Source organism: Schistocerca cancellata, chromosome 2 (genome assembly GCF_023864275.1).
Source record: "Schistocerca cancellata isolate TAMUIC-IGC-003103 chromosome 2, iqSchCanc2.1, whole genome shotgun sequence".
Lineage (NCBI taxonomy): Eukaryota > Metazoa > Arthropoda > Insecta > Orthoptera > Acrididae > Schistocerca > Schistocerca cancellata.
Window position 1 is genome coordinate 784,304,238 of NC_064627.1, and position 27,260 is coordinate 784,331,497.

The 27,260-nt window shown below is 42.9% G+C and overlaps 1 protein-coding gene across 1 annotated transcript in view; it reads left to right on the forward strand.

The window, feature by feature from the left end:
- LOC126162636 (SUN domain-containing protein 2-like) overlaps positions 1 to 27,260 on the forward strand; it is a 145,912-nt gene that overhangs the window by 65,001 nt on the left and 53,651 nt on the right. The window contains exon 3 of the mRNA XM_049919267.1: positions 9,648 to 9,759. Coding sequence (XP_049775224.1) covers positions 9,750 to 9,759 — 10 coding nt within the window. The 5' untranslated portion in view covers positions 9,648 to 9,749. The remainder of the gene's footprint in view (positions 1 to 9,647; positions 9,760 to 27,260) is intronic.

The window sequence follows — 27,260 nt, forward strand, 5'->3', positions numbered from 1 at the left end:
GAATTAGTTGCCCAAATATTGTCTTGTTGATGTGAGGCAAGATTTGCCTCAGCATCAAAATTAATGAGGAGGTCAGAATGGGTTTCACATTGTTTGTGCACACCTTCACCATTGTTACTGACAACAGTAAGACATGTTACAATGTCACTTTTGTGTTCCGTGCAAATCGTAGACTGATCTGGGTGGGGGAAGTGAAAAAGAAGTTATGTGAGTCACTGTTTCATCCAAAGTATTCGAAAAGATGACAGTGGTGGAGTGACTCTTCTTTTGGAGAATGCTGCAAGGGCATACTTTATCACCAACAATGGGCATACAACACATGGGCACAGTAGTTGTTCATAGTTAACTGTGCAAGCTAGAATGCCAAAGATGATCCTTCATGCAGGAGGGCTCAACTCTTATTGCTGCCAAATGGTCTTATTTGTCTAATATTATTTATCATCGATAGTGAGGTCCTCCCAGAGACATTGTTGCCTCTGATAATGTTATTTTCATTGAAAGACTGAAAGACAAAGAAGAACTGCCTAAAGTTTAAACTTTCACAAGATAAAACATGAATGAACTTGAATATTTAAAAAAGTTGTGTCTTGGTAATTGACACTACGGCACACCTGAAGAGTGCAGTAGGACAACTGATTATATTACTCAAAATAAAATATCACCACTGAAACTATGTGATAGACAAAAACAGAAAACACATGTCAAATTTGCAGGCAACAGGTTGGATCTTTTACAAGGCAGTATAATCACAGATTTTGAAGTTATATCAGTAGTTAAAGATATTTTCATCTCAGATGCTGTGAAAGCCAAAAAAAGGGTAAAAAGCAAAATCTGATGAATAAAAATCACTCTCAAAACCAAAACACAGATTCTTGTAAAAATTCCAAAGTTTGTAAAAACTTTAGCTTGTTGCTGGATGTTGCATCAAAGGGAAGATAGATGTTATAAAGCCAAATTAATTGCAAGGTGTTTTGTGCAGGTTGGAGGACTAGACTATTAAGAAGCTTTTAGTCATGAGTTCCAAATCAGTTGGATTGCTTCTCAGTCTTGCATTTACAAATATAACTGTGATAACAACTTGCAATGCATTTAGTGATCTGCAAGAAGAAATTTACATGTTTAGACATGATGGATTCAACCACAGTACAAGTAGTTTATGAGCTGAAAAGGATTTTTTGTGCCCTAAAACTTGCTCCAAAAGTCTGAAATGAGAAGTTCTCATAAATGTGATTATGGTGGGATTTTTACATACTGATGATGATTATCATTGTTATTGACATGAAAACTGCAGCTTCATTATACAATTGTTTGTTAACGGTGGATTAGTTATTGGGAAGAAGACAGACAGCAGTACTTAAGATTGGAACAAGTTGAACAAATACTTTATAACAGCATTGGATAGGATGGTTCAATATCAAATATCTCAGAATGGAAATCAAAATAAATTCACTGGAAATTTTAATAAATAAAGCTATTTAAACAGAGGAAATACCCATACATAGTAAGTATGATGGTTTCAATCCAATAGCTGCACGTATGGAATGTAGAATGGTGACACACAATGAAAATCTTCTGAACAATGAATTATTGAAGAAAACTGAACTCTGCGAAGTAGCTAATCAAAGTCTGTTGTACCTAATAATAACGTCTCACTTTGATTATTAAGTTTTCTATCAATTAATTAGATTTAGTAATAAAAAAGTGGTGAGCCACTGGAAAATGGTGAAATATGATGTGTGAGGAGGACCAATTGTCTGGTACATTTGAAAGCAACAACTTGTGACAACTTCAACAGATGAAGCAGAGTTCCAAGCTATCATGGCTTTGGTTGACGATATATGTTGGATACAATGTCTTAGAGTAGAATTTCAAATTTTAAGTTTGAGCCATCCAGTATGACTGAGTGTTGACTATCAAATTTCCATACATACATTAAAGAATACAGAAGTAATGTGCACACACTTGAAAGCCAAACACATTAGCAGTATCTTGTCATCTGCAAGAATGTGTCGTGAAAGAGCAATATTGTGAACTCATCAGGTTATCTTCCATTCGGAAGGCTGTTGCACTCAGCAACTGTTGTATTGACTTGTAAATAATGAACTTCCAATACATCCTGCCATGGGCAAGAGCCTATTTAAACCCTGCCAAGCTACATTTGCACTGTTATTATGTTATTACTGCTTGCATGCATTTGCCTTATCTTACTAGGTTCAGTGTATGTAATGGCGATTGGCATACATGCAACAGTCTAATAGAGTTGTGATAACACTCTTGGTTGTGTTGTGTGTTCACATTACAACACAAGTGCCTATGAGGATGGGATTGTTCTCTGCACAGTTTTCAGTCTCTGGTTGGTCCTCCATTGTGTCTAAAATGTCTGATGGTGCTACTGAAAGTTTTTATACCAGTTGGTTGATCAAAAAGTGGTTCTCACTGTGGCATTGTGGCTTTTCAGTCCACAGCATGTGGTATTCCCCACAGTGACCCAGGTATTGCAAATGCTTGCCTCTGTTTTTGCCAGTTCTGGTCTGTCTCAATCTACGCCACCTGCCATGTCACCCTTGCATCTCCTACTTTGCCTGTCGCTTCTCTGATCATTTATCCCTCACTGTTTTCAGCTTACAATGAGACTGCTGAAGAATGGTGAGCGTACAAAAAATGGTTGCGGCAGCATTTTCATGCGTTTGGATTGACTGATGTTACTTTACACCATGCTTTCTCTTGCATGTATCAAGTTCTTTGCCAACTGGCCCCCTGCTGGATCTGTCTCATTCTCTTTTGATAACATGTGCAACCTTCTTTTGAAATATTGCTGTTAATGGACACACGTCATTGCAGCTCGAGTTGAGTTCTATCAGTGTTGCAAAATACCGGAACATTCCTGTAAGTCTGGGGCAGCTGGGATGCATATTTTAAGCCATCATTGTCATTTTGTAATAGATGTACATAAGAAGTTGTACGCCACCCAAATTTTCGTGATGCAGTCATTTGGTTGGCCACTGTTCATGAGGTTTGTGAGCAGGTCCTTCAATGTGAAAACCCCTCCCTCTCTGACATTCTGACTATTGCACAATTATTTGAGGTTTCAAGGGCTGTGGGTGCCCAAATTGAATCATGGTGTGAGGTTGCAGAAGTTCAGTCTGTTTCCCCCACCGTTTTTTGGACAGTTCACAGGGAGACAATAGTGGCAGCTCACCCAACTCACTGTGGCAGCCACAGCCACAGCATCAGCAGCACAGCAAGTCCAGTAACGAACACTAACACAAGTGCTCCACGCCTCCCTCTTGTCCGTCATGTTTTGTCACTCATGGTAGACCTGATTGTACTAAGTGGTGGGCCATTTTTCATCAGTGCAACAAAATGGGCCACATTGCTCCTGCTCGTAATGCAAAATTCCAACAGCCTATTGCAGATGCTGACATGGATGTCAAATTTGTATTGACAATCTGAATTGCGCCCAGTAAGCTTTTTATTGACATCAAGGTTTATCAGAAGGTTTTGCATATGCAAGTCAACACTGGTGCTGCCGTTTCATTGTTCAACTTGCATATGTACGTGGACTTTGGTTCTCCCTTTTTAGCGCCAGTGTCACATACATTAGTCACCTACAATAATCAAAGCATTCTGATATTAAGTAGTTTCCCTGTGCCAGTCACATATAAATCCGTGGTTCATACGTAGACTTTTCTGGTGGTGAACAATGCATGCACCCAAAATTTATTTGGTTTGGATGGCTTTCTCCTTTTCAGGTTTACTATTTCTGATGAAGTTAATCTGTGGCAATAATTTCAAGGTCCACATCAAATCTTTGGCCAGACCCTGTTTCTTTTGAACTCACCTAGTACCAATGGTGCTTCATGACCAAGTCAAGGTGGAGCTCGACTGACTCATATCATGTCCTTCAGGGTTGTCCAACTGATCGCATCCAGTGACTGGACTACCCCCTTAGTCATTGTCAAGAAGTTTCTGGTGTGGTTACACCTTTGTGGAAATTTCAGAGTTTCTGTCAGTGCTCAGTCTACCATTGACATGTATCCCTTGCTGCACCCTGACGAACGTCTCGCTAAGTTCATGGTGATCAGTACTTTCCCGAGATCAACCTTTCCGATGCATATTTGCAGCTTCCCATTGATAATGACTCTTAACAGTTCTTGGTTGTTAAGACACATTTTTGGCTTGTATCAATACTTGCAGTTACCATCTGATGTGGCCAGTACCCTGGCGATTTTTCAGCGGTTTGTCAAACAACTCACGAGGTCTGTTCCTGGCTGTGCCAACCATCTTGATGGTGTTTTGGTCCCTGGCTGCTCCAATGCTGAACATCTCAACAACTTACACATGCTCTTTTCAGTGTTACAGACTGCCAGATTAAAATGCAATTTGGAAAAGTGCTACTTCTTTCAACCTTTTGTTTATCTGGTACAAACCCCTTCATCAGAATTTCTCTACCATTGTGGCTCTCCTGCATCCTGTGTTGGTCAAAGAACTTCAGGGTTTTAGGTAAGATTACTTACTATCGTCAGGGTGAGATCAGTTACACAACCGTTACATACCTTACTGCATAAGGGCATGTCTTTCCACTGGTCACAGGCATGTGAAACGGCATTTTCCAAAATGAAGTCTCTGTTATAATCTGCAGCTTGCCTCGTAGCATACTAACCTGGGCCTACATTTAGTGTTAGCAACAGATTCGTCCTAGCATGGGCTGGGGTTGGTGTTTGCTCATAAAAGTTCTGATAGCTCCAAGTGGCCTATTGCATGCACATCTAAATGCTTCATTTGGCTCAGATTAGATACTCACAAATAGAGAAGAAGCCCTTGGCACTGTTTATGCCTTAAAGAAGTACGAGGTGCATTCAAGTTCTAAGGCCTCCGATTTTTTTTCTAATTAACTACTCACCTGAAATCGATGAAACTGGCGTTACTTCAAGACGTAATTGCCCTGCAGACATACACATTTTTCACAACACTGATGCCATGATTCCATGGCAGCGGCGAAGGCTTCTTTAGGAGTCTGTTTTGACCACTGGAAAATCGCTGAGGCAATAGCAGCATGCCTGGTGAATGTGCGGCCATGGAGAGTGTCTTTCATTGTTGGAAAAAGCCAAAAGTCACTAGGAGCCAGGTCAGGTGAGTAGGGAGCATGAGGAATGACTTCAGAGTTGTTATCATGAAGAAACTGTTGTGTAACGTTAGCTCGATGTGCAGGTGCGTTGTCTTGGTGAAACAGCATACGTGCAACCCTTCCCGGACGTTTTTGTTGCAGGAAACGGAATTTGTTCTTCAAAACATTTTCGTAGGATGCACCTGTTACCGTAGTGCCCTTTGGAACGCAATGGGTAAGGATTACGCCCTCACTGTCCCAGAACATGGACACCATCATTTTTTCAGCACTGGCAGTTACCCGAAATTTTTTTGGTGGCGGTGAATCTGTGTGCTTCCATTGAGCTGACTGGTGCTTTGTTTCTGGATTGAAAAATGGCATCCATGTCTCATCCATTGTCACAACCGACGAAAAGAAAGTCCCATTCATGCTGTCGTTGCGCGTCAACATTGCTTGGCAACATGCCACACGGGCAGCCATGTGGTCGTCCGTCAGCATTCGTGGCACCCACCTGGATGACACTTTTCGCATTTTCAGGTCGTCTTGTAGGATTGTGTGCACAGAACCCACAGAAATGCCAACTCTGGAGGCGATCTGTTCAACAGTCATTCGGCGATCCCCCAAAACAATTCTCTCCATTTTCTCGATCATGTCATCAGACCGGCTTGTGTGAGCCCGAGGTTGTTTCGGTTTGTTGTCACATGATGTTCTGCCTTCATTAAACTGTCGCACCCACGAACGCACTTTTGACACATCTATAACTCCGTCACCACATGTCTCCTTCAACTGTCGATGAATTTCAATTGGTTTCACACCATGCAAATTCAGAAAACGAATGATTGCATGCTGTTCAAGTAAGGAAAATGTCGCCACTTTAAGTATTTAAAACAGTTTTCATTCTCGCCGCTGGCAGTAAAATTCCATCTGCCATACGGAGCTGCCATCTCTGGGACGTATTGACAATGAACGCGGCCTCATTTTAAAACAATGCGCATGTTTCTATCTCTTTCCAGTCCGGAGAAAAAAAATCGGAGGCCTAAGAACTTGAATGCACCTTGTACATGTTTTCCCATATTGTGTAAAATTCCATCTCATCACAGATCACAAGCCATTAGTTTTGCTGTTTAATCCCTCAGTGTCGTTGCCAGACAAAGCAGTGCATCTCCCTGTTCCTCTCTTGGTACAACTACGAGATTCACTTCCGCCCCTGCTGATACTCTCTCCCACCTTCCAGTCAGTCTGGACCCAGTTTTTGATTGGGAGGAGTTACTTTGTTTCCACATTGATGAATATGCTCAAAAAACTGTTAATAGTTTTCCAGTCTCTAGTGCTTGGGTTGCACAGGCTAGAGCAACTGATCTGATTTTACGGAATGAGGTACACTGTGTACAACATGGCTGGCCAGAGGTGCCTCCATCACAGGCATCCAACCCCTTCCACAACTGCTATACATTTTGACATCATTTCTCTGTCACTGACAGCATTCTACTCCTTGATATGAACTATTCAGCTCCTTGCATAGTGGTTCCCTCGGCTCTCCATTTGGCAATCTTGTGGTTGCTGCACACTGAATGGACAGGGAGGGGGTGTCATGTACCAAGGCATTAGCTTATCGTCATGATTTTTGGCCTGGTTTGGAAGGTTACGTCATTTGTTTGGTTACAGTATGTTCCCAATGTTCATCACAGTAATCTGCCCCATGGGTGACGTTGTTTTCATGGACACAACCTTTGCAGGCCTGGGACCCTCTCCACATCGATTTTTCCTGTCTCTTTCTTTAAAGCTTATTGGCTAATAGTAATTGATGCATTTTTTTCTCCCGGTTCCCATGTGTTGTTCATTGCCCATCAACTTTGGTGTCTCCTACCATGGCAGTCCTGTCAAAAAAAATTTTCCACTGAAGGACTTCTGGCAATGTTGATCTCTGATAATGGCTCTCAGTTTGTCTCACAGGAGTTTGCTTCCTCCTGCAACGGCCATAGGATTCACCACATTTTTGCCTTGTCCTTCCACCCACAGACCAATGGTGAGGACGAGAGGTTGGTTAGAACATTCAAAATGTCACTGAGAAAGTACATCATGACTTGGTCCCTGTCCAACATTGCATTGATTCAGTTTCTGTCTTCCTAGCAGTTCACACCATTCAGCAACAACAGCCCCACCAAAGTGCTCCATGGGCATCAACAACAGATGATCCTGCATCCCCTGTGGTCCAGCCAACCCATGCAGCTATGATCCCATTTCTGGCCCTGGGTGGCTGTCTTGGCACATATGTTTGGTCATTGCCCAAAATGGATTCCCACCATCATCTTCTGATGCCATAATTGCTGTCTCTGTGACATCTGTGCAGAGGAGGGCCTCTGTGCACATCATTATGACCAGTCGCATCTGCATGTGAATGACTGGACAACCCCACCTGGGACACTGATGTCACCATGCCAATCTGTATTCCTCATTGAATCACCTGATGCAGCTGGTTTCCTGCCACGACATACAAGGGGTCCCCCATCACCATTGGATGAACACAGCGCAATTTCTCCAATACTGCTACCAGTATAGATGCAGCCACTGTTCACAATGGAGCTGTCTCTTCTTGCTGAGCTGGCACCTGTGGGGGCACCACCAGCACCAGGCCCTGGACCTGATGTGGACATGGAGCTGATACTGATGTCACTGTGACTCTGCCTGCACCCCAAATACTTCTGACCATATGCTCCAGTGTCATCACATCATCTCAGTTAGAGTCTGGCAGAGGAAGACGTCATGGACACATCGCAAATCTGAGCTGCTCCCCATGGGAAGAGGCATGAAGTAATGTGCAGACACTTGAAAGCTGCATGCATTAGTAGTGTGTTGTCATCCATGAGAGTGTGCTGCAAAAGAACTATGCTGCGAACTTCTGATAGAGCCTGCCATGAGCAAGTGCTTATATAAACCCTGCCATACTATGCTCATGCTCAGATATTTTATTACTGCTTGCATACATTTTCCTTATTGTATTGTGTTCAGTGTGTGTGACGGTGATTGGCATACATGCCACAGTCTAATAACTAACATTCTTGGTTGTGTTGTTTGTCCACCTTACAACAAATACTTGTGAAAAAAAATAGCAAGAAGCATATTAAATTGCAGGAAAGTTCATAAGCATTATTCAGATTCAAACAATTTAAAAGCACAAATCAACTTGCTGGTATAAGTGCTACTGAGTAAACCATTGGCTTGTAAAGTGTCTGAACAAAATTATCATGAGTTGTTGAGATTTAATGATTTTTCTTTAATCCTGTTTTGATTTTATGTATTGTGCTTAAAATTCACACGTATATTCTTTGTGTTTTTGTGATACTGCAGTGATGACATAATTGATCTTTCTCTCTGTCAGTCTTATTAAGAATACTACGTGAAAAGTGCTCTGTTAAAGTATTCTCTGTTAAATGCTGTGCAGTGGTTTACTAATCACTATGTCAATCAAGGCCACTATCTTTACTGAACTTTGCAAGTGATGCTTATTGTGAATATCAGCATTTTCAACAGTGGTTAGGTTAGGTTAGTGTTGTTTAACGTCCCGTCGACAACGAGGTCATTAGAGAAGGAGCACTAGCTCGGGTTAGGGAAGGATGGGGAAGGAAATCGGACGTGCCCTTTGGAAGGAACCATCCCGGCATTTGCCTGAAATGATTTAGGGAAATCACGGAAAACCTAAATCAGGATGGCTGGAGACGGGATTGAACCGTCGTCCTCCCGAATGCGAGTCCAGTGTGCTAACCACTGCGCCACCTCGCTCGGTTTTCAACAGTGCATAATTAATTCTTGTGTATGTTTTTTTGGTTTTTCTGTTGCAGTTGTGATCTACAGTGCGAAAAACAAACACTTCTATTCCTTGTATTTTGTTGTTGGTAATCTCCTGGAATTACAAACTTTGATGTTAGTCTACTACTGTTATAATTAAGAATTATTTCTTGGAATTTGTGTCTTTCCTTATGCATTATTTGGTTTGAAACTGACTACTGTATTAATTAAGAATTATTTCTTGGAATCTGTGTCTTGCCTTATGTATTATTTGGTTTGACTCACACTTCTCTGCAGCATTTTCTCATTGCCTGATTCTGTCTTTCACTGATCAAGGGATTCTTTAAAACACAGAAGACAGAGACCTATTTACAAATCGCTCTTTTATCTGAAACTTCCTGGCAGATTAAAACTGTGTGCCGGACTGAGACTCGAACTCAGTTCCGAGTTTGAGTCTCAGTCCGGCACACAGTTTTAATCTGCCAGGAAGTTTCATATCAGCGCACACTCCGCTGCAGAGTGAAAATCTCATTCTGCTCTTTTATCTGTTCATATGTAGCTTCAAAGTTGTGTTAATATTCATTGGAATAAGATTATACCGTGAAATGCTTTTTGAGAAATATAGAATAGTCTGACAGCAAACAGAACCCCCGTATGCAAGATTTATTCATGGATGTAGTTTGTTGTATATATATTATATTTCAAAGAAGAATTTTGTGTTACAAGGTATTATGCAAGTCACTTATTTATGCAGAAGGTGACAGAAGAATTGTCAGCCTCACAAAAAAACATTGAAAAGCAATTTGAGGAAACGCTGTCCAAAGGTCTTGAAGAAAATAGGAAACAAATTTGTAACATGAAAAAAGGTAATTAAAAAGTAGAGCCTTAGTTGCTATATTTTGTACAATGACTCAGACTTTATACTTTTCATAAATTTATGTATAACAAATATCAGACTGTACAGGAGAATCTCAACTATCCGGCTCATGACTGTCTGGTCTTGTGCTATCCAGGCTAATTAATCTGTCCTACTTAATTAATATCAAAATAATACTTCTCTGTGATAAAATGAGGATTAATTTACTGCACATGCTGTACTCTTAAATCCTTAGCTAGCAGCTGTCAGCTACACAGCTACAATGCTTTGTTGCTTTCAAGATGTTTTATGTATCTTGAGCTTCTAGCACATCTGGAGTCACAACTGTAAGGTAGATTCTGTACTGTTAATATTGAAAAAATTACCAGAATTACACTTCAACAAATGATACTTACAAGCCCATTTCCCATGCTCACAAACAACAGTGAACACACATAGAGGCCAGCTCTGTTGTTTGTGTATTCTTTGTTTCTTCAGACGCATATCAGACATCCAAAGTGTGTGTGTTATTAAATTGTTGTTTGTGTAGTACTTTGTATTTTAATTAAAGAGTTCAAAATGGCTGATAAAATTTTAAAAAATGTAGTGACTATGGGTTGGAAATTGTACTGTAATGCAACGGGATTCTGGGTTAGCAGCAAAAACTGTTGCTTTGGAATCAGGAGTAGGAAAAAGTACTGTTGCAGATTGGAAGAAAAACTGAAGGAGTGGTGTGGTTTCCAAGCTAGTGGAGGTGGAATAAAACTAAGGAAGACAATGATGAGCAAGCTTTATTTTTGTTGCATGAACATTCAAGAGAAAAGTGTTTGTCCATTACTGGGTGAATAGTGCAACAATAAGCATCACAATTTCAGTGCCAAATAGTTGGAGAATATTCAGAATTTATTGCCAGTGATGGACAGTTGGATTGTTGAAAAAAAACAGTTCACTATTTGCCATATTACCATTAGTGGAGAGGCATTATCTGCTGACAAAGAGACCTTTTTTTTTTTTTTTTTTTTTTTTTTTTTTTTTTTTTTTTTTTTTTTTTTTTTTTCACCAGAGAAGACTGAGCTATGATTCAATCTGGCCTAAGCATCATATGGCTTTTATGTTGGTTCTTTTCATACTTGCAAATGCATGTATAATGCCATTATAAGTCTTCCATGTTTTTATATGCAACCCAACTGTTATCCTATTCCAAAACTCTCTGACATGTGTGAATGAATGAATGTTTGTGTGTTTCATTTTGCTGTATGGTGGTTTAGTCTGCTGCATAGGATCAGTGGTAGTCTTATAGAATGGTTTCACTTTTGTGGCGGCGTTCGTAGCGACAAACACTTAGCTGTAGAAACGGCTTACGAAGTCACCGCCACACTTTTAATAGCGGGCCGACCGGTCAGCTGGAACAGTGAACAGAAAGATGAAAACCCAAACACTCTGATTAAATAAAAGTCGGTACCTATCTTTATTAACGAAGATACAGAAACACAGTAGTGAACTCCGTGTCTACAGAAATCTGTCTAGTTCGAGTCGGAGCAGCTAGGGCAGCGTCGGATGACGACAAACAACAACTCTGCTGCGATGAACACACAACTGACTAGCAAGTACACAAATCGGTGGCGAGTATACAACTGAGCGGCGAATACAGAACTGTCCTAGCGCTCGCGACTCCAGCGCTTAAGAAGCCAGAAGCCAGCGGTGGCGCGCGCAGACTTGCGGCGATTTCCTGTATCGCTGGCGCTGCTTATGCGGACGGCGTCCGGACTTTGATGCTGCCAACCTTTTGGCAGCGGGCTCGGTTGGCATTACTGGCTAGGATATAACACTCCTCCCCCCCAAATCGCCGCACCGTCGTTGAATAATGACGTGGCGAGCGTCGACGGCGGGGGAGGGGTCTGGCCGCAGGCGTAGCAGAAGAGACCGGGGCGGAGACTGTTGTCGGTGGCAGTCCCCGGTCCGCACCCCAGCATTGGCTGCGCGGGGCCTCGGGAAACACCGACTGAAAACCGAGGTCAGGGTGCACGCCTGTGACCACGGGCGCAGCTTCTGGTACTGGACGCGACGGGGCGTCGGGACCCACGAAGAGAGTTAGCGTCTCCTGACGCTGCGTCGACGGCTGCTGAGTGGGCGCCGGACAAGACGCTGCGGTGTCATACTCCATGGGGGTGCCCAAGGAAAGCGGCTGCAGGACAGGCTGCACAGCCACCGCTTGGGATGGCGGCCCGGCTGAGGGGTCGACGTCCATCTGCTCCAAAGGCGGTGGCGACTGAAGAGGGACCGCAGGCGCTGGAGCGACCACCTGGGGCGCTCCCGGATGAAGCTGCACGGGAGGCATCAACGGGACGGGCTGTCGGCGTGGTAGCGGCGACGGCTGCTGCTGCTGCCCTGGTGGCGGCAGCGAAGTCAGAAGGCGCGGCTGGAACCCGCCGCGTACCAAATCTGTGGACAAAGAACGAGCAGCAGAATCCGGGCAGCCAGCGCGGCGCAACTGGTTCTGATGCCTGCTGTGCACCCCAGTAGCACCTTGAACAGTAGAAAAACCGCGACCCTGGACACTTATCATGGTGCCTCGTTCCCAACGACGGCGACCGTGATAAACTCTGAAAAAAAAAAAACGGCGTCGTTGCGCTGAAAACGCGTGCGATGCTCAGAAGCGGCGGGTTGATCCGGGGGGGTGCAACAACCATAGTAGGGTGCGATGACGACGGCCGTGGAGAAGCTCCGCAGGCGAAGGGCCGTCGCGTGGCATGGTCCGGTACGACGACAGGAACGTGATGAGGGCCTGCTGACGAGAGTGCGTAGCACGAAGGCGGTCCATATGATCCTTGAATGTGCGTACAAAACGTTCCGCTGCACCATTCGATTGAGGGTGGAACGGCGGAGTAAGAACATGGCGAATGCCACTGGCAGAACAAAAACTTTCAAATTGTGGACCATTGTCAGACACTAAAACTTCTGGAAGACCCTCAATACAAAAAATTGAAGTCAACGCCTGTATAGTTTGTGCAGACGTTGTAGACTGCATGGGCACAACAAACGGAAAATTACTAAATGCATCTATCACGATGAGCCAACGAGAATTCCAATATGGACCAGCGAAATCAATATGGACTCGCTGCCAGGGACCGGCAGGGCGTGCCCACTCAAAATAGCGTTGAGGCGGAGCAGCTTGGTGTTCGGCACACGTCGAACAATCTGTAGACATCTGCGTAATCTGCTTATCAATGCCGATCCATGTACAATGACGGCGGACAAGCTGCTTGGTGCGGACCACTCCCCAATGACCTTGATGCAACAAGTCGAGGACCTTGGATTGGAGCACTTGGGGAACCACTACATGAAGCTGGTCATTCTCGGTGCGTAACAGCAAAACTCCTTGTGAAACAGACAACAGATGACGTTGCGGATAATAGCGACGAACCACAGGATCCGATATGTCCTTGGACGGCCAACCATGATGAACAAAACGTAATAGTAAACTCAGATGAGGATCCGTAGCTGTCTCACGTGCCACCTGACGATAATCAATCGGAAAATCCCGGAGGGATTGATGCTCATCGGCGTCAATCTGATGGCAAGAGTCTTCAGAGGAATCGAAGACATCATCTGCAGCAACTGGCAATCTAGAAAGCGCGGCAGCGTTTGCATGCTGAGCTGTAGGGCGATACAGTATCTCATACTGGTATTGTGATAACAAAAGAACCCAACGTTGTAGTCTCTGAGCTGTCCGCTGAGGAACTGGTTTAGACGGATGAAACAGTGATGTCAGAGGCTTGTGGTCTGTTACTAAATAGAATGGTCTACCATAGAGATAGTGATGGAATTTTGTGACACCGAACACAATAGCCAACGCTTCCTTGTCCAATTGGCTATAATTACACTGAGCTTTGTTGAGCCATTTAGATGTGAACGCAATAGGACGTTCGGTGTTACCGACTCGGTGAGACAACACAGCACCGAGGCCGAAAGAAGAGGCATCACAAGCTAACACTAGAGGCTTGTTTGGGTCGTAATGGACCAGACAACGATCATTCAATAAAGCCTCTTTAAGCTGCTGAAAGGCTGATTGGCAATCAGCTGACCACACAAACGGAACATGCTTACGGCGGAGACAATGCAACGGTGCAGCAATCTGTGATGCATTAGGTATAAACCTAATATAATATGTCAATTTGCCAAGAACTGCTTGCAATTCATGCAGATTGCGAGGGGCGGGCAAATCACGAATAGCTGCTAAATGTGACTGGGAGGGATGAATGCCTTGAGCATTAATAACATGTCCCAGATACTCCATCTCCGTAAGGAAAAATGAACATTTATCGATGTTGCAACGTAGGCCTGCCTGAGACAACACTGTAAACAAACACTCCAAATTACGGAAATGTTCAGCAGGCGTCCGACCGGACACAACAATATCGTCCAAATAGTTGCAACACGATGGCACATTAGCCAGAAGTTGTGACAAAAAACGCTGAAAAACAGCTGGAGCTGACGCACAACCAAAAGGCAAACGCAGAAAACGGAACAACCCCAATGACGTGTTTATGACAAAATACTGTTGTGATTGCTCGTCGAGGGGCAATTGCAAATATGCCTCACAGAGATCAATTTTGGAAAAGAAACGAGCTTCCCCTAACTTATCCATCAGCTCGTCCGGTCTAGGCAAAGGAAAAGAATCAATGACAGTCTGAGGATTAACTGTCAACTTAAAATCAGCACACAAACGTAACTTGCCAGACGGTTTCTTTATAATAACTAAGGGAGAAGCCCACTGGCTCGCTGAAACGGGTTGAATAACACCGTTGTTGTGCCAACGACGAAGTTCATCTTCTACAAGTGCCCGGAGGGCGTGAGGCACTGGACGAGCACGAAAAAATCGAGGCTGAGCATTATCTTTTAACGTAATATGAGCGGCAAAGTTCGCAGCACAACCTAGTTCGTCTTTAAATATGTCACTGTATTGTTTACACAAATCGGTTATGCTGTCTTGAGGAACAACAACAGAAGTAATTTGCAACACATTGTCTTGGATAGACAGGCCAAACAAGTCAAAACAGTCTAATCCGAAAATGTTTACACTGTCTGTAGCGCGGAGCACTGTGAATGAAACTGTTTTTGTATTGCCATGGAATGTGGCTGGCACGCTACATACACCTAACACAGGAATTTGTTCGCCACTATAAGTAGCCAAAGAATGTTTTGCCGCTGAAAGTTTAGGGCGGCCAATAGCCGCATACGTAGCACTATTTATTAGAGTCACAGACGCACCAGTGTCTAATTGAAAATTGAAGGTCTTATCCTGGATGCGTAGCTTCACAAATAGTTTATTACACTGTCTCTCGATCGGTGCAGTGGAGGCGGAAGACACAAAATCAGCGCGTTTAGCGCGTGTTCGCTGCTTACGACAACTCGTGGGTTGGGCGGGTGGAACAACAACTCCCGCTTCACTTGCAGTCTGTACTTTACTTTTTACAGCGTTTGAATTACGCTTGGGTCGCATAGCAGAGGGCTGGGTGGGTGGCTTATTGCGAACAAGTTTATTACCCACACGAACCGTGGAAGAGTCGTTAAACGCGACCTTCTGGGCGGGCTGGCTTTGAATAACATGAATATCCATGGGCTGGGCAGCTGGCAGCAATTAGAATTATTTTGTGTGAGTTCACTGTGGAATAATATGGCTCTAGTCAGGTCTCTATTTTCTGCTAGCAGATTGGGAACTTGTGAATTTTCATGGAAAGTGAGTTTGGGCCTCTGATTCTGTGCACTGAGGTTGGACTTTGACTTGTTTTGTCTGTGACAGACTTAGATTATTTCAGCTACTAATCAACACTTGGGTTATAGCATCATATGTCAGTTTGACTCTGTTTAGGTGTGAGTTGGCATGCAATTCATCTTCATTTAATGTTTAGCTGTCAACACAGCCTGTGTTTTCTAGCTGTTTTAATTTGTTTAATTTTATATAGCAGATTTACTAACCATTATATTGGGGGTCATTTTTTAACCATTTAATAGAGTAGCTGGTTTCACCACCCTTTGAATTACTGTGAATATTTTGAAGATAATAAATTTTTAGTGAAATATTTAATATTGTGTTTCAGCTTGATATTTAACATAATTTGCACCTAGGTACATCCTACTTACTATCTGCCTTGTTAATTAATAGTATCATGGGCAAATTTATTTATTTGTTTTAATTTTGAAGTGCTTCAGAGCAAAACAACAAAGTGTCATCCCTTGTGAAGACAACAAAAGCTATGATTTACATCGTCTGCATTTTCAGCCCTTATTTAAGTCACAGTTGGGGGCTCATCCAGAATTTAGTTTGCTATGCAACTAGGCATGAAAGAAGGCGAGGTTCACTAGGTGTGAACCACAGCTGAGGAGCTAATGCCATCAGTTTGTTCATTTCATTGAGAATTTGCATCCATCACCCATAAGTAGCAGTGGGGTCTTCATAGCAACACATCATAGTTCAGCCATGATCCAGTGCACCACAGCAGCGGCCAGGCAAACATTTCCTCCATGCCAGCCCAGCACAGTGAAATCCATGCACCAATGGTCCAGGCTACAGCATGCCACATTATGCCTCAAGGTCACTGTCTCCATGCTGACCCAGCATAGTGCAGCTCACATACTGAGGGTCCATTTCCAGTGCACCAGGTGTTTGTCATCTCCACGTTGATCCAGCCTAGCAGCCTATGTGATGCCCGCAGCTATTGATCTCACACCAGCAGCAGCATGTTAGTCACTGACTAAAGTTAAGTGTGAATAGCATTTGCTATCATACTTGCTTTGTAGTTTTCAGCATGTTAGCCATGACTGATGTAATCTGGCAACTGCTGAGCAAGTTTGGGCCTAATTAAGTAGGTAGTGATAATGGGGAGTCCTATTAGAGATATGGTGAAGGAAATAAATTTGGTGTGGAGGAAGTTGTACTGGTACAATGGGAACATATAATATTGGAACAGACAAAATTAATGATCAATTTAAGGAAATAGATGAACAGATTAAAGGGATTCGTGACATTAAAAATCAAAATGAGGAATTGAAAAGTAAAGTTAATGGGATAGAGGAATTAAAGAGTCAAAGTGGGATAGTTGATGGCAAAATTAGATGGTATTAGCATGCAGGTGAGACATGAGGAGAAAAACCTGGCTGATCGAATTACTGTGGTAGAGAATGATTTGTTATAGAGGACTGATCCTGTGAACAGAAGCAATAATAAGGTGAAAGAGATAGAGTCAAGTCTGAATTATATGTTGGACAGCAAATGCCATGTAGTTCAGTGCCAGACAGAGCTTAGAACTGAACTGCACACTGCTGTAAATGAAGAGGCAGAAATGAGAGAGAGAGAGATCACATCTGTTAAGACCACGCTGAGTAACATTACTAATGCCATGAATGAGTCAAGGAGGGACTACAAACTTCATGATGAGTCCCAAACTGAAGTATTTTTGTGAAGAAGGTAAATATCATGTGGTGAATTTCTTAGTTCATGTACGAAATGTTTTGTCGAGGGCATGACTGATGAGTTGAAAGTGGTGATATATGTATAACTGTTGTAATATTTGATGGCATGAAGAATATGAGCTGTTGTCAAGCCAGTGAAGTTTTGAAATTGCTTAAACTTAAATATTGGATGAACTGTTGAACATAGGATTCAGTGTAAGATATCAATTTGGCTATAATTTTAGTACATTTGTAATGGTGCAGTCAGAAACTCAATGTTACTTAAGTATCAGAAGGTGTAAATTAGGCTGGTGAAAGTACAAAACTTGGTAGGTGATGTAGACATTTGATTTTCTGTGAAGGGGTGAACTGAGACTATAAAAGGGCGATATCCATTTTGCTCAAGGACAGTGCTCAGAGCAATTTGGTTGATACAGAATGTATGTGAGTCTGTGTAGTTTTCCAACTGTGCTTGTTCTGGGAGATAGAAGTTAGTGGGACTTATAATTATTTTGGGTGAGTTCACTGTGGAATAATATGGCACTAATCAGGTCTCTGATAAATTTTTGCTAGAAGACTGGAGGTGTGAGATGACGAAACGATGAAGTTTCATCCCCTGATAAGATAACAAGGGCTGTCATTTACATCGTCCATATTTTCAGCCCTTTTTTAAGTCAAAGAGATACCATGTTGGCTTTCAGTACTGCAACTCGCAACCACAATATTTGGCTTACATTAATAAGGAAATCATAGAAACCTTCCAGCTTTCAAAAACTTACATTACACTCATCAAAAGAAAGCGTGGATGAATTCAGAAATCTTTAAAACTTCATTTCAAAATGAATTCATACCATCTGTATGGAAATATATGAAAGACAACAATTTAACAAGGAAAGCTCTATTGTTCTTGATAATGCACTTTCACATTCTCCAAGTGATGGACTCACAGATGGAGGTACCAAAGCATTATTTTTAGCACCACATGTAACTGCTCTTTGTCAGCAGATGGACCAGAGCATCCTTGAAATGCCAAAGAAGAATTATCGCCGTTATCTCCTCAGTTCATTGCTATCCGCAATTGATAATAATGAAGACTGCATAACCATTCCAATGAGAATTGTCTTGCCAGATGTCATAAGGTGATTGGTCAAAGTGTGGGAAGAGATTCCAAACATATCACTTGTAAGGTACTGCACAATTCTTTTAGACCATGAAGACGGACATTTTAACTTTGAATCCATTTGTGAAACTGAAGTCAAAGGTGAAAGCAATGGTACAGTTTCATTGCTTAAAAACGTACTGGGATGTGAGGATGTTGATGCAGACGATGTCACAGAATGGATGACGAATGATGAAGTTGATGAACTAACTGTGATATTGTGGAAATGGTGATGCAGGGGGAATTAATACAAGAGAAGGAGGAGGAGACAAACTTTGATGACAGGAGAAATCTCTTCTCATATTTGGAAGGATTCAAAACTATTCAGGCAGTGCTGCAGTAAATTAGTGAGCAGGAGGAAGCACGCTAGCTGATATTATCTGTTTGTGTAAGTGGAGGGATATTGCAGCATGGAAGAGTGGAAACAGTCATCTACCAAAGACTTCTTTAAAAATTCAAACGTGTAAATTTCATTTTCTTTGTTAGGCTTAGCTTTTCACAAGTGTATAATCATAGTCATACTTTACAATGCAGATCATTTTGTTTCCTGTAATAATTTTTGAAGGTGTAGAATGTGAGTAACAAAGTCTTGTAACTAGCATGTATTACATAAGAAGTCATAAATGTAAATAAAATTGGATTTTTGTATAAAAAATAAATGGTACAGCTAGGGTTGAAAGAGGGAATTTATAGAACTTCAGCTTAGCCAACTTTTTTGTTGTCCATTTTGTCCTTGATTGTAACCATGCCATCTTATAAATGTGGGGACTGTACTACAAAATATCAATTGCTTGTTGTAAGATTTTCTGTCATTTTAAGAAAAAATTGTAGTGGGTGGAGCAAGGAGGTGCCATATTAAAACTTGGTGAGAACTTTCCAAGTGATTTATTGTTTTTTAGCTACAGTGCCCTCATTCGCCTTGGTCTGCGTCACAGAACCCCGCAGTGCTGAGGATGCACCCCAGTGGCCTGTGTAACGCAATGCTGTGTCGAGACGGCCTTGTACGTCAGCTGCAGAGTTCCGATTATGTCAGGATGGCTGCATCAGCAGCTGAATCAGTGGCCACCATCCTCAATGTCTCCGCACTGCTCCGCCAGGAGCCACCGCGCGGCCAGCTGACAACCTCAAGATGCCCGCACCGAGCATCCTCGGCAGTGTGGCCTGAGTCGCAGCGCCAACAAGCGCCCGTGATCTGGCATCCGAATCTGCGGCCTTCGCCTCGGGATGTCTCCAGCGTGTGTCGGGAGCCAAGACGACTGTCTGTGGTAGTGAATTGAAGAGTCGCCCGCCACTGGCTAGCCTCAGAGGGTCGAACCAACAACCCACCGTGGACTGGAACGCTGGTTCCCCATCTGTTGCTATGTGTAGTCTGGTGGTGTGACACGCGCCACTGTCTGGGAGAGCTGCCACACTTGAATGCCTTGTTAGAAAACGGCACCTATTTATACTCTAAACTTGTTTGGGTCGGACCTATGGCATATTTCCTTACTACTAGAAAACTTAAATGTGGTCTAGTGCCCTCTTAAAACCATGACATGAAACAAAACGTAAAAATTCCTTACTGGATGACCACTGCCCGATCAACCCCTTATCCACTCATCTCACGCCCTCGATATCCAATCAACTGGGACTTGGACTACCCTCAGATCCCTCTTGGAATTAGATCTCTGCCTGACCAGAAAGAAAACAACACATAACAAAGTTAAGGCTGCGATGACACTTGGCACAGAGGTGCACAAAATGATAGTTATTTGCCGTTGCCTTTCCCTGTACTGTGTGACATGTTGAACAAGCTGTTCGGCTGATATGCACCCCTCCTGCTCTAAAATGAACTGGTTTACAGATCTCAGCAGACCTGGCTCCAGAGTTTGATTTAACGAGGCCTTGACAAAAATTCTAAAGTGGCTTCTGGCCAGTACAGCTGTGGCTTCATAACATTCAGTTGTGTGACTTCTGAAATTGACACTGGCAGATGGAAGGTTGGTCCTATTATGTTTTATTCAGTTCCATTGGTTAAAATTCCATTCCCCTCGAGCTCTATATGTTTCGCTTCTGCAAATACTCCCTGCTCAAAACAACTTGCTACTACTACCAAATTTTCATAGGTGGAGAAGATTTAATGCACCCCTACCCATTGCAAGCTCAATTTTGGTTCCACAATGTCCCTTGGACAGTCTATTCCTTTCCCCCTAGCTAAAAATAACTCCACCGTACATGTGTCCCATATTTGTAGCTTCACAGATTTTCCTCCAACATTCACTATTTTTGATCCACACTCAACACAGATTGTGTGACTACCGTTATCCTTAAATTTATATTATATGAAATGGTACAATAAACACGACTTTCCTGAGCCAGCACTGTTGGTAACTAAAAATTTAAACAGGAAATCATATGACTCAGACATCGTTCAACACATATTTATTAGGGCTTTGCCACAAAATTTACTGCGACACATTTATTTCTCCAGAACTGTGTTTGATTTCTCCTCCAACAACACTCCTTATACATCAGACACTACACTTCCCTTTTCAGTGACCTGAGGACAGGGGTAACCATCACCCTTCCTCCCTCTTTAAAAGAACTGCTGTCCACAGCAGGCCATATACGAAAATACATACAACATATGAAAATACAATGCCTAATTAATCTATGCAAACCCAATGATACATAACAAGAAAACAAAAGTAACTACAAATACTCTACTACTTTCTGGATCGCAAAGCATATGGTACTTCATGCTGTACTCTATCTTCCTGGTTTTCTCTGTGCTTAGCACCTCTCTTCACTCTCTCTTTCTCCCTCTTTCCTACCTGTGACATGCCTGGAATCACATCTGGGCAACCCTTAAATGGCTGTAACCGCCCATTGTGTACTATCGTTGTTCTAGTTGGCAGTTGAAGCTTATCATTAACAGGAGATGTGGTTTCAACAACTTGGTATGGCTCTTGATACCTCATGAGGAACTTCTTCGTCTTCCCTTTTTGCATGTGGGGGCTGGACAGCATTACCCATTGCCCCACACTATACTGCGGTAAACTTCCTGTCTTTCCAAAGCCTTCATATTCATCTTTTGTACCCGTTTCCAAACATCCCGAATTGTTCTCGCAAATTGACATACCAATTCACCAGTCCTTCCTTTTTGTAGCTTCACTAAATCAAATGGTGACATCATTTTTTGCTCATACACTACCTCATATGAAAACAAACCAGTATTTGTATGGACTTTTGCTTTGTGTGTGGATACAATATGCCTCAAAATACTCATCCCACTCATGGTGATGAGAATCCACATAAAAACTCAGCATCTTCCCGATTGTTCTGTGTACCTGTTCTGTCCTTCCATTCACATGTGGATGCAATGCGCTTGTCCTCAACTTCTTTACATTCAACAATTTACACAGTTCCTTTATTAAATCTGACATGAAGTTGGTCCCTTGGTCAGTAATTATTGTCTCTGGTACACCAAACTTCAAAATCCAGTTGTTTACTAATGCTTGCACGACCATTGCTGCCTGCTGATTAGGCATAGCCACCATCTCCATATACCTCAAAAACTGGTCTATTATTGTCAGAATGAATCAGTTCCCCGATGGTGTTCACCTAAAAGGTCATAAGACATCAATCCCTAACAAAGAAAATGGACATGTCGCTTCTGGCACTTGTTGTAGCTGTATCTGCTCTCTGCACACATGGTATACAATTCTTGACATACTGATCCACATCTACTTTTCTACCTCTCCACCAATACCTCTCCCCCACTCTCCTATTCGTCGTTCTACGCCCTCTGTGACCATGATCATGTGCTTCCCTTAAAACCTCATCCCTCAACTTCGCTGGCACTACCACTCTTGGTCCTAACTTCGTTTCCCTGCACAGAAGTCCATCATACACATTAAACTGTGGCTGTGTCTGATACAATTTACAATCATCCGCATCCTGTAATTCTTGCCATACTGCTAGGTCGTAACCTATGACTTCTACTTTTGCCACCTTCCTACTTAGTGCATCTGCATTACCGTGCTTCTTCCCAGGCTTGTGCACCACCTCGTAGTCGATTTCGCTAAGCCTTAGAGCCCATCGAGCAAGTCTTGTGGACGAATCCTTCAACCCCAACAACCACTTCAATGCAGCATGATCTGTCACTACCCGAAATCTTCTCCCATATAAATAACATTTAAAATTTGTGCTTCCATAGATTACGCTAAGCATCTCCCTCTCTGTTGTTGAGTAATTCCTCTCTGTTGCATTCAACTGCCTAGATGCATAGGCTACAGGATGTTCTTTCCCATCAATTTCCTGACTAAGAACACATCCCAATGCTTGATCTGATGCATCACATGCTAGTATAAACTCCTTTTCAAAATCTGGAAAACCAAGAACCGGACTTGATGTTAACAATTGTTTCAGTTTGTCAAACACTTTCTGACACTTTTCTGTCCACTCAAATTTCACACCCTTCCGTAAAAATCACGTCAACAGCTGTGCTAAATCTGCAAAACCCTTCACAAAATTTTGATAGAAATTGTAAATTCCACTGAATGACTGCACTTCCTTAACTGTTTTCAGTTCCCAACCTTGGATCTGTTCGCACTCTGTCCTTACTGATAATATGACCCAAATATTTTACTTCTTCTAATGCAGAATTACACTTCTCCAGGCTCAACGTCAAACGAGCTGCTCTTAACCTCATAAAGACTTCCCTTAACCGCTGTCTACTTGAAAACACTATAATGTTATCCAAATATACCAGACACTGCCGTGGTTTCCAACCCCTCAAGACACTTTCTAGTATCCTCTGAAACATTACCGGGACGTTTTTCAAACCGAATGGCATGCACTGGTAATGGCCTCCAGGAATAGAGAAAGCAGTTTTTGGACAATCCTCTGGAGCCACCTCTAACTGATGATAACCACTTGTCAAATCCATCGTAGAAAAGTACTGGTACTGGCCTAAGTGATCCAGAGTCTCCAGTATGTTTGGAATGGGGTATTCGTCTATTACTGTCTTATTATTGAGGTATCGGTAGTCACAACAGAACCTGTATTTCTTAGTTCCATCCGTAGATTATTTAGGCACAATGACAATGCCTGCTCCCCAGCAACTATTACTATGCTCTATAATACCACCCATAAGCTGCTGATCAATGAAATCCTCCACAGTCGGCTTGGTATTCTGAATGGTTTATGGTAAACAGATGCTTCATTCCCTGTTGGTATCCTAGTTGAACTAATGGAGTTGCTGGTAACGGCCCTTGTGGAAAAAACAAATCCTTAAATTCCCGCGATAATTCATCCATATGCTCTCTTTCTCCTCCTTTCAAATGCTTAATTTTGTCACGCAGTGCAGTTCTATTGGCAGTTAGTGGTTGATCGCTTCGCCTACCTCTCGAACACCAGTCTTTGTCATCTGGCACATCCAAATTTGCTACTAAAACTCATTTCCTCAAATTCGTGTCTATTGCGCTAAAATTATCCACATTCACGGGAACTACTCACCCGTCGTTCCCCTCCTGTACGCGTACAACACTACGTTTCACAAAACAACCCAGTGAACCCAAAACTTCATTATCCTTCAATGGTTCAATAACACATACCATACCCACAGGTAGATTTGACTCCACACTTACTCAAAGCGACTTCCCGGTGCCACCAGACGCACACTAATTTGAATTAAGCCTTAATGCTAATGTACGTGGCTCAATTGGTTTGTTCATTATGTTGAACGCCCCTCACGAAAGCTCTGCATTAACAACAGTTTCCCCTAGCGGAAATTGTCCAAGGTCAATTTTGGCATGATGTTGATGCAAGAAATTTACTCCTAGGATCATGTCATAGCCCTTGCTCAGCCATGATACTATCTCCATGCATGCATTAAATCGGACTTTCTCTATTCGAAAGTCAACTGTCACCGACCCCAAAGGCGTGACCTCCTTATCCCCCACTCCATGCAACCTATAACATGGTGGGTCTAACTTCCTTCGTCGCATTATATTCTTAGTAGCCACTGACACTTGCACCCCTGTGTCCAACAAAATCTTAAACTTTTTAGTTCCTATGGATCCTCCCACTGAACATTCCACCTCTACATACATATTTGTAGCTTTGAAATTAAATGGGAGCTCCCTTAGGTGGGTCTTGGGCCCCCTCTGCCATTTAATGCTCGTCCACCTCTCCTATCTCCACTTCTCCATCCTCCACACTGCCGATTTCCACTCCTTCTTTTATTCCTCGGTGACTGGGTACATTGCCTCTGCACATGTCCCGTACGACCACACTTAAACATTTCACACCCACTGCAAACACTGTTTGCCTCTCGCGTACCCCTGTTGCCACATCTGTTTCCTCACATTGGAATGCCAGCTGAATGTCTGAATACAAATCTATCGGAGCCCCTTCACACACTTTCTGTGCCGGTAACCCTCTCAATAATACATCAACTGCCCTTTGCTTAGCCTCCTGTAACAGAACAATATTGGCTTCATCACTGTGACCCAACTCGTAAGTATACTCATTAATTTCCCTTATCCTCCCCGCAAATTTCTCTACCGTCTCCCCCTGTCTCTTCATCGTTGTACTCAACCTCTCCCTAAAGTACCAAGCACTATTCTGTTTCTTGTACCTTTGTAAAAGCCCTTCCTTTAACTGATTATACTGCTCTGCCTTCCTTAAGGCCTCTGAACACCTTACATATGTTTTCACTTCACCTGTTAATCTAATCGTAGTGACATGTAATAACTGCTCATCAGACCAACCATTCATCACCGCTGAAATTTCCAAGTCCTCCACAAACAAACGCACATCCTCAGATGCCTTGCCAGAACTCACAGCAGCTGGATCAATCTTCTGCTCCCTAGGCAACAACAACTGATCAGATGAGGTGTCCTGCTCACTTCTAGATGTCAATTCAGTTCTCAACTGCATATTGTCTACTGTCAGTTGTGCTACCTCTTCCATCAAAATCCGCACCGCTTCTGTTTCCGACACACCTTGTGTCCTTGACTCTGCCATTGTGTTGCTTTTGTTCACAGATAGTCCCGAAGCAAAACATTTAAGTACAAGAAAAACCTGACTTCCTACAGCTCAGTATCAGCATACTCACTAACATCATATTCAAACCAATACAAAAGTAATTAAATGCCACGAAAAAAATTAATAAATCTCACTCCCCAAAATACACCAACACTTAATCTGACAACAAAAAATACTATTCCCACGCAAAACATCTAAAATGTGACTTGCCAAGACCCATACTCGAAAAAATAAGAAAACAAAGGTAATAAAACGTCCAATACTCGAAAGAAAACTGGTCAAAACTCACCACATCTTGTGACCGTAATACAGCTGGTGGGCTCAAACATCGTACTGTACTGGCAGTGTCCGCTATTCTGACACCAAATGCAGTGGGTGGAGCGAGGAGGTGCCATATTAAAACTCGGTGAGAACTTTCCAAGGGATTTATTGTTTTTTAGCTAAAGTGCCCTCATTCCTCTTGGTCTGCATCACAGGGCCCCACAATGCTGAGGAAGCACCCTAGCAGCCCGTGTAATGCAATGCTGTGTCGAGCCGGCCTTGTACGCCAGTTGCAGAGTTCCAATTATATCAGGATGGCTGTGCCAGCAGCCGACTCAGCGACCACTGTCCTCAATGTCTCCACGCTGCTCAGCCAGGAGCCACCGCGCAGCATGCTGACAACCGCAAGGTGCCCACGCTGAGCATCCTTGTCTGCGTGGCCCGAGTCGCAGCGCCAACAAGCGCCCACGATCTGGTGTCCAAATCTGCGGCCCCACCTTGGGATGTCTCCGGCATGTGTCGGGAGCCGAGACGACTGCCTGCAGTAGCAAGCCCAAGAGTGGCCTGCCGCTGGCTGGCTGCGGACCCCGCGTCGGCCTCAGAGGGTCGAACCAACGACCCGCCGTGGACTGGGACGTTGGCGCCCCATCTGTTGCTGTGTGTAGCCCGGTGGTGTGATATGCACTGCCAACCAGGAGAGCTGCCCCACTTGAATGCCTTGTTTGAAAATGGCACCTATTTGTACTTGGCTGTGTGCTTCTCTTTTGCTAATGCGCCACTCCGATTCACATACTCACCACATCCCGGTTGCGCCTGTGGGCCCCTTCTGCCTGTAGCTTGCGCCATGCGAACTGCTGCATTTACGCTTTTCAGCATTCGGACGGCCCTGTGGCCTCCATTCTACTTTCGCAACCGCTGGTCAGCATAACTTACTGCAATCCAGCCCGCACCTGGCTGTAACTTTTGTGCTCAGAAATGTTGCACTGAATCTAACTTTCCTGTCTTAAACTGTGGTGCCACTACAAAGTACACACTTTAATTTTTGATTTGATGTGCAGTTACATCAGCAGTGAATCATTACGGTACAATATGAAGAAGATCTCATGTTTACATCTGGAACTCTTCCATGCTAACTTGAATTTCATTGCTTCTAGTTTTCTATCTAATGATTCAGGCCCATATAACTTTTTCAACACAGTTTTAAAAAAATGTACAAATGTCCCTGACTTTTCTCAGCTTTTTTGGTGAAAAAAAAAAAAACATAGGGTTTTTCGATGCAGTGAATCTGTTGTGATATTTCCTCCTAAGACTAAGACCAGTCATAAATTATTTCATCTGAAAAATCATTTTTCACTTTCCTGGTAAAGATTTAAAAAATTAATAAAGATAGATATATTCCTATAAAACTTGTGATATAGGAAACACAACTTTTATGTAGCATTGACATTTAATGTGAAAAATCTGTAAATGTTTCACTTTAACAAACAATTTAAAAATGTGTCAATAATTACTGAAATTATTCAACACCGTATGTGACGTAAACCAAGGACCTATTTAATGAACTGATCAAGCAGGAATACACAGACACACACAAGTTGGATCTTTCA